A 9,111-nucleotide genomic window follows, 5' to 3' on the forward strand; every position below is an offset into this window, starting at 1 on the left:
TTGCTTAACATGTGACAAGGGTGAAAACAGTCGACGGGGGCGATGAGTTTAATGGGGAGCTTAGTTAATATCGTAATCTTGTTGTAACCCCACTTGTATACATATGATAACATGTAAGCATCCATTATAACCCGACTTGTATTCAAGTATATGAAAGTGGTTTGCAAAACACCATGATGTGCATATACTGATCGTAACACGTGAACAAGTTAACATGGAACATACAAGTTAATATCGTAACACCGTATACCTGAATAAAATGTGTTAAGCCTCTGTTATACCTAACTACATGAGTATAAGCTAGTGGTTTCCAAAACACCATGATGTGTATATACATACTGTAACATGTGTTAAAGTGACTGAAAATGTATAACGTGTGTTAAGCATCTATTATAACGTGTGTTAAGACTTCCATAATGGATGAATAAACTACAATAGTAACTTAACAACAGAGTAAACATGATATAACGTGTGTTAAGCCTCTATTATAACATGTGTTAAGACTTCCAGAATGGATGCATAAACTTCAATAGTAATTGTAACAGTAGAGGTACAAATACGGGCGCCTCCACCATTATAATCTTGTTGTAACCCGACTTGTATTCATGTATATGAAAGTGGTTTGCAAAACACTATGATGTGCATATACTGATAGTAAAAACGTGTACAAGTTAATATGGAACATACAAGTTAATATCGTAACACCGTATACCTGGGATAAAATGTGTTAACCCTCTGTTATAATCTTGGTTTAACCTAACATGGTGTCATGTATAAGCTATTGGTTTCCAAAACACCATGATGTGTATATACATACTGTAACATGTGTTAAGCGACTGAAATGTATAACGTGTGTTAAGCATCTATCATAACGCGTGTAAAGACTTCCACAGTGGATGAATAAACTCCAATAGTAACTTAATAACAACAGAGTAAACCTGATATAACGTGTGTTAAGCCTCTATTATAACATGTGTTAAGACTTCTAGAATGGATGCATAAACTTCAATAGTAACTGTAACAGTAAAGGTACAAATACGGGCGCCTCCAACAGAAAATGTGTTAAGTCTAGACCGTTTTAACATCGTGTACTAGAGAAAACAAGAAGAGTCTCACATTACATATTACTAGTAAACAAAAATACATAGCACTAATACGTGTTACATTGTACATGGGTTTCATGTCACATGTAACACATGCATGTCCTGAAGTTCAAACTATAACACGTGTTAGTTGTGTTGTGCTGTAACATAAACATGGTCATGATTCTTAAGCATCTGATCCACGTTTGACGAAACCAACGGTCCCGAGAATTGGATCTTGTTTCCCTTGTATCCATCACCATCCTAATAACAAAAAGATAAGATAACCGTTAAGTCGTTAACCACACATAACTATTAACACATTCATAGCCAGAAAATCTTTTTCTCAAACAACATCACAACTTTTTAGCTAAATTGCAATCTTTTTCTCAAATAAAATCACAACACAACCAAAAATCAGTTCATATGCAAACCAAGCATAACTTTTTAACACAAAAATAAAAACCTGTAAATTACATTAGCAAGTAACCCCTTTTAAGAACCATTTTAACAAAAAAAATCATGTTTCATCTCTAAAACAACCATTACACAAAAACCTATTAACAACCAGGTTTTATGAATAATTTTTGATATTTTTTCGTCTTTTTTTTTTTGAAAATTGTGAAAAGCAAGGAAACAAGATTAAATATTTCAGAGATTTAAACCTGGGTTGCCTAGAACACTTCTTTTAATTGACATATATGGACAAACCTGGAGCATTAAATTCCTCATCGTTTTGGAAGTCGCTGCAAAAGAACCGGTTTGGGAAACTACGGACCGGCGACATTAATTCAGAGGTTGGTGGATTTGTCTCCATTGATATTAATGGAGATGCTTGCTACTTTGGTGTAAATATGAAGTTTGGTGTTTCTCTGATGAGTGATGAAGAAGAGATAAAAGGAAAATATGAAAAAGAAATATGGGGGAGAGTGAATGTACGATTTGATGGGTTTGATGGGCAATTAATGAAAAGGTCACCTCATAATTCTTGGGGGTTAAAGAAATTTACTAATATAACCTTGATGTAAAAGTTAAAATAAAGAGATCAGTGCAACGTGGCAACATGCTAGCCACATATATAGTTTGCTAAGTTTCCTAAAAAAATGGGGTTTTTTACCAAGCATTATCCTATATATATATATATATAACTATTCTAACGTACGTGTCTTTTAAATAAAAGGTTACAACGAAAGTTGGTTTTGAAAGATTGTGACTTTTTGTAAGGGTGTGATATATTTAAAAGTTGTGACTTTTTGTAAGGGGTGTGATATATTTAAAAGTTGTGACTTTTTTTTGTAAAGGGTGTGATACATTTAAAATGATTTGAAGGGTTGTGTCTTTTTGAAGGGGTGTGATTCAAACCATGGTGTCTTAAGTTGCTTTTTGTAGGATTATATAATATAGACGACTCGTTTAGCTCTAGACGCCCCATATTGCTTTAAGTCACATGTCAGACACATAGTCAAATCAGTCTCTAAGACGCCTCGTATAGGCCTATACGAGGCGTCGTAGTACCCTCGTATTGGTCACTCGTACAGGCCTAGACTCCCCATCTGATGTGACTAATGTGACGTTGTACGAGGTTTAGAAGTTGGTCGGGAAAAGGAACCCTAGACGCCTCGTATAGGCCTATACGAGGCGTCTATCAGGGTGTGGAAATAGGGATTTGAGTGTAAGAATATGTAGACCCTTAAATAATTGCTGTAAAGTTGGTAGAAGTAAGCTTTCCGTAAAAAAATACTTAAATGATGTATCTCGTGTTTTGTGGTAATGAGCTAATCATGCTTTAGCATGTCTATGTAACCGGAGGGTTTTTCATTTCCAACTTTTATTCCTTTTAATGAGTTTGCTAACAGAAAAGATAAATAAGAAAAACCATTAAAAGTCCTATAGCACGACTACTCTTTTCCATCTTTTATGGATATTCAAAACATGAATGCAACTTGGTTTATGGATCAGAATTTCCTGTAATGGATGGCCAATCAGTTTTTCATACGTGGCATTCAATTATTATATCTTAATATCATTTACTATAATAATTTCACGAGAAATATCGGCACATGGAAATAAGAGTTTCTATACATTATAAAACTTTAGTAATTAGCACGGGTTCATACAAACCATTAACATTATTTTTCCTATAAATAGCGAACAACTGGAGGGACACTTACACATCCTCCTCACCTTCCTTCTATTGTAAACCCAAAACATACAGTCACCATGGCTACTGAACTCAGCAGCACAAAAATATGTGACAAATCATTTTGCGAAGATTATCTGCTACTAAGTCCAAAAGATGTCACTTTATGGAATCTGATAATGCTTTTGTTGTCCAAAAATATTGGACACAGGAGTTTCATCGATTGTCCTGCCGGGACAACTGAAGAAAGCTTTTCACGGCGGTTTGTCATCGTCATATCCATTGTTGCCCAAATGGTTCTTACTTTACTTTACAAACCATTGAGTTGGGTTGGCTCAGCTATTGAATTTTTGCCCAACTTTATGGATGCCAATGGAGGCTTTTTGGACATTCTTTTGAATCTATTATCAGGTTAATTTAATTCAATTTTCCTTTTTTTTTATTAATCTATACACACTCTATTGCTTTCAAGTGATTGATATTTACGGTGGATGCAATGTAGGAAAATTGGTGCTGCCTAATAAAGAGTCACCTGAGTTCTTAACTGTGGTTGGGCTCTTGGACATACGAAGGGATCTAGACAAGACGATTAAGCATGAAGATCCTAGGTACACAAGTGCGCTAGCCGTTATGGCTGCTAAATCTGCCTATGAAAATGCGGCGTATATCAAAGACACTGTCGAGAAATATTGGAAGGTTAACAACTTAATTTGACAATATCTTCATCTAAATATTATTACTACTATAGAAATATATGTCAATCCCTAATGACTAACATAACCAATGCCCTGATCGCAGATGGAGTTTTTGGGATTCTTCGATTGTTGGAATGGTAATTACGAATTAGACCTGAAGTAAACTGTTCTCCTGAAATTACAAGCTTCTCATTTTAGAGCTATATATATTCAACATATGCAGCACACTTTGTTTTTTCTATATATAACCATCTAATGAGAAGAGGTTATTACTCAATATCAAACTAACTAAACCTTGTTAATGAGATAAGCTACATATTTTGCTAAGAATATATGAGTATTTTGCTTAAATTTTCCATCTATTTTTCAGATTATGAAGAGGATTACACGACACAGGGGTTCATGTGGAGCGATAAGACTGGGGATTCTGAGCTTATTGGTGTTTCCTTTAGAGGGACATCACCTTTCAATGCTAAAGATTGGTCTTCTGATGTTGATCTATCGTGGTACGAGCTCCCTGGTATAGGTAAGGTACATGCCGGTTTCTTGAAAGCTCTAGGATTACAAAAGAAACAAGGGTGGCCAAAAGATATACAACAAGACAAACAAAAACCCTATGCTTACTACGTGATCAGACAAAAGCTCAAAGAACGTCTTGAGAATAATCCAGATGCTAAATTTTTGGTGACCGGGCATAGTTTAGGAGCGGCATTATCGATAGTCTTTCCAGCCATTTTGGCACACCATAACGAGACTGAATTGCTATCGAAGCTCGAAGGGGTGTACACATTTGGACAACCTAGAGTTGGAGATCATAAATTTGGTGAATTCATGAAAGATGTGTTGGTAACTCATGGTTTGAGGTACCGGAGGTTTGTTTATTGCAACGATTTGGTGCCGAGAGTGCCCTTTGATGATTCGGATGTCTACTTTAAGCATTTTGGTGACTGTCATTATTACAATAGCTTCTACGAGGGTCAGGTAACTTATAATACATCATATATCCTAGTGCAAATTAAACACCTTTTGTGACGAAATGTGTTAATTAAACTAATCCCTATTGGTTTTTACCCGGTGTAGGTGCTCCCCGAAGAACCAAATAAGAACTACTTCTCCATGTTTGCTTTGATTCCCATGTTTATAAATGCAGTTTGGGAGTTGTTGAGGAGCTTTATCATGTATTATCATAATGGACCAGAATACTATGAAACCTATACTTGCAGAGGTTGTAGATTGATCGGACTTTTGATCGCAGGATTGCCAGCTCACGGTCCAACAGATTACGTTAATCTTACTAGGCTTGGTTCACCTGAACTCTTCATGGCCTCATTCGTCAATTAATCAACTTACGGGGTCAAATAAGGGGAACTTATTAAGCGTAACATATTTGCCCTAAAAAGTTACCAAGAATATCTTATCATGTGTTTTGTTTCAATTAAATTTACGTGCTCAGAATCATTGTTGTATGTTATTTCATAAAAATAAATTATTATCTATGAATAAATCATGATGTGGACCAGCCGTAGCAATCATCGTGGGAGTGTCAGCCATGCAGTCACAAGTTGGCTTAATGCCATGCAAGCAACAGTCGTACAAGTTGGAATTTCTTGCAAGTAGTTATTTAGTAACAGGTCACTAGTTGAGTCTTGTAAGGCGTGTAGCCATTTGTTTTCATCTTCGAGTCATGAATGAATTTAAACAGAAAATTGCCTTAATTTTCTTCTCTTGTTCTTCTGTTTCTCGATCTTCAAACCAACTTGGTTGATCATAACTAATAGCTGTATATTAGTATTATGTCTATATTTATAATATTCTCATGGTATCAAGCTAGGTTACCCTCTCTCAAAGAAAAAAAAAAACCCTACTGCGACTCCCCTGCTCCCACCTCTCTCTGTTCGTCTTTTACCCTCCTCCTCCCACCACTCCCTATTCATCTATTCATCTTCCTGTTCATCTTCTGCTGCACAGTCATGTCTTCATCTATTCATTCTGCCACCACTGTCACAAACATAAAAACCCTAATTCCTATCACCTAGAGATGGAAAACGCACAATATGCTTCATGGAGTGAGTTGTTTAAGATTCAGTGTAGGGCTTTCTTGGTTATAGACCACCTATCTCCACGACCTGCAACTTCTTCTTCTTCGGATAAAACCAAAGACGCAGACAAAGACACGGGTCCAGCCAAGCCAACCGACGATTCTTGGGAGCGATTGGATGCTATTGTCCTCCAGTGGATATATAGCACAATATCCAATGACCTGTTACATACCATCCTCAAACCCAATACTACTGCTCATGATGCTTGGATTGCACTAGAAAATATTTTTCAAGATAACAAAAGCTCTAGAGCAATCCACCTTCTACAAAAATTTTCAAACACCCGTTTGGATGGCTATCCAAACGTCTCTGCTTATTGCCAACAACTGAAGGTTTTGGCCGATCAACTGGCGAACGTCGGGTCTCCTGTCGATAATGAAAGACTCGTCCTACAACTTTTATCGGGCCTCAATGAACAATACGAGGGCATAGCAACGATCATTCAACAACAAGATCCACTCCCCACCTTTTACGAAGCTCGGTCGAAACTTGTTTTGGTTGAAAGTCGTAAACAGGAACAAGCACTCCACTCCGCACAGACTACCGGCACGGCTCTCACGGCTCACACAACGCGGTCTCCAACCTCTTCGCAGCCGAAGATGGACTATCGGACTGATACTGACCGTAGCCGTGGACGTGGTCGGGCTCGTGGACGTGGTCGCGACAGGCAAGGAACTCGAAGCAGGGGCTCTGGCTCCAACTACGGCCAACAGGCTCACTACGGCTGGCCCATATGGCCTGGCAACAACTTTATGCCTTGGGTTGTGGGCTTCTTGGCCCGCGACCCAATCAAGCCCACAACGCAGCATACACACCCACTGACATTGAGCAGGCCCTTTATACCATGTCTTTGAACCAACCTGATCCGACTCCTTACATGGACACTGGAGCCACCGGGAACACGACGAACAATTCAGGTGATTTTCATTCTATTTTTTTAATAATAGCATGCCTCAAAATATAATTGTTGGAAATGGCTCAACCATCCCAGTTGTTGGACATGGCACTAAAATTCTACCACCACCCTTCCCACCCTTTGCACTCAAAAATGTCCTATATGCCCCCAAACTAATAAAAAACCTAATCTTTGTCCGTCGGTTCACCACCGACAATTCTGTTTCTGTTGAATTTGACCCGTTTGGTTTTCTTGTGAAGGACCTCAAGACTCGGATCCCTATCCTCCGGTGCAACAACAGCGGTGATCTATATCCTCTACTACTAGGATCGGGGACTACCACCACAACACCTTCCGCATTTGCTGCTATTTCATCCACTTTATGGCACCAACAACTCGGGCATCCGGGACGACCTTCTTTGCACTCTCTTAAAAATTCTTATTCTATTGACTTTGCAAATTTTAATAAACATGCTTGTGGTTCTTGTGTTATTGGCAAAAGTGTTCGCTTACCATTTGCAACTTCCCATACACAGACTCATTTACCTTTTGATATCATACACAGTGACCTATGGACCTCCCCTATTTTCAGTTCAGCGGGTCACCGATATTATATATTATTTTTAGATGACCTGACAAATTTGCTATGGACTTACCCCAATTGCTAAAAAGTCGCAAGTCTATTCAACATTTTGTCACTTACATAAACTTATCGAAACACAATTTGCTAAACCAATCAAAACGTTTCAATGTGACAATGGTAAAGAGTATGTAAACTCGTCCTTCCAACAATTCTTTAATCAACATGGCATACTTTTTCGGCTCTCATGTCCTCACACCTCATCTGAAAACGGTAAAGCCGAAAGACAAATCCGTACCATTAACAACATGATTCGTACTCTATTATCTCATGCCTCCCTTCCGAACACATTTTGGCATCATGAACTTGAAACCACCACCTACCTTTTGAACATACTTCCAAGCAAACTTCTAAACAATAAAACTCCTATCGAGGTCCTTTACCATCGCACACCGTCCTACGAACACCTACGTGTTTTTGGTTGCCTATGCTATCCGCTAATCCCATCCACCACCATACACAAACTAGACCAACGCTCCTATCCATGTGTCTTTTTGGGATATCCACTGATTCATCGTGGTTATAAATGTTTTAACCTTAGCACCAAACAAATCATAATATCTCGACATGTGGTTTTTTATGAAACTACATTCCCTTTGCCAATACCTTATCACCCACCCCATCCTACACCTTTCTCGACACCCATCTTTCACCACTATATTGGCCCCATATAAAAAAACCCCTAACCCTACCCCTCTCTACGATGCCCAATACCATCCACCTGTTACACCTCAGCCGACCCAACACAATTTTTCCTCGCCACAACCATCACAAATGTCATCCCCTTCCCACAGCCCACAACCTACCTCCCCAACACCATAGCCGACCTCCCCGGCCCACAACACACCACCACACTCCTCGGCCCATAACCAGTCCCCGGCCCACAATCACTCCACGCCATCTCCGACCCCCACCCAAGCCCACCCCACTTCGCCCTCATCCTCGGCCCATATCCCATCCTCACACCATCATCCACCAGCTCACGATATATCCTATCCCGCTCCCGCTTCACATCCACCTGCCACCGCACCCACTCGTACTATGCGAACCCGGGCTATGGATGGCATTCTCAAGCCCAAACGTCATTTTAATCTTCATACCTCCACCATCATACCCATTCCTAAAAACCCGTCCGTTACCTTATCCATACCCGAGTGGTACGATGCCATGACCAATGAGTATCATGCTCTTATTAAAAATGAGACATGGGAATTAGTGCCTCGTGAACCCCATATGAATGTTATTCGAAGTATGTGGCTATTCAAGAATAAATTTAAATATGATGGTAGTCTGGAAAGATATAAAGCCCGGTTAGTGTGTGATGGTCGATCTCAACAGGTGGGTATCGACTGTGGCGAAACATTTAGTCCAGTGGTAAAACCTGCCACTATTCACACTGTTTTATCTATTGCTCTTTGCAGGTCATGGTCGGTTCACCAACTTGACGTCACTAACGCGTTTCTACATGGAAACCTAAATGAAACAGTCTACATGTATCAGCCTATGGGGTTTCGACATAAGAATTTCCCGGATCATGTTTGTCGGCTAAAGAAGTCTCTA

General features: G+C 39.2%; 2 protein-coding genes across 2 annotated transcripts; both read left to right on the forward strand.

Annotated features, from left to right (window-relative positions):
• Positions 1-3,263: 3,263 nt before the first annotated feature.
• LOC110879081 (triacylglycerol lipase OBL1) lies at positions 3,264-5,611 on the forward strand. The gene is made up of 5 exons (XM_022127487.2): positions 3,264-3,633; positions 3,725-3,918; positions 4,021-4,054; positions 4,288-4,898; positions 4,998-5,611. The coding sequence occupies exons 1-5, from the start codon at positions 3,303-3,305 to the stop codon at positions 5,256-5,258; spliced, it is 1,431 nt and encodes a 476-aa protein (XP_021983179.1). The 5' UTR covers positions 3,264-3,302; the 3' UTR covers positions 5,259-5,611.
• Positions 5,612-5,767: 156 nt separating this feature from the next.
• LOC110874792 lies at positions 5,768-7,406 on the forward strand. Its single transcript, XM_022123218.2, has 2 exons — positions 5,768-6,933; positions 7,172-7,406. The coding sequence occupies exon 1, from the start codon at positions 5,956-5,958 to the stop codon at positions 6,868-6,870; it is 915 nt and encodes a 304-aa protein (XP_021978910.1). The 5' UTR covers positions 5,768-5,955; the 3' UTR covers positions 6,871-6,933; positions 7,172-7,406.
• Positions 7,407-9,111: the final 1,705 nt, after the last annotated feature.

This window comes from Helianthus annuus, chromosome 9, assembly GCF_002127325.2.
Source record: "Helianthus annuus cultivar XRQ/B chromosome 9, HanXRQr2.0-SUNRISE, whole genome shotgun sequence".
Lineage (NCBI taxonomy): Eukaryota > Viridiplantae > Streptophyta > Magnoliopsida > Asterales > Asteraceae > Helianthus > Helianthus annuus.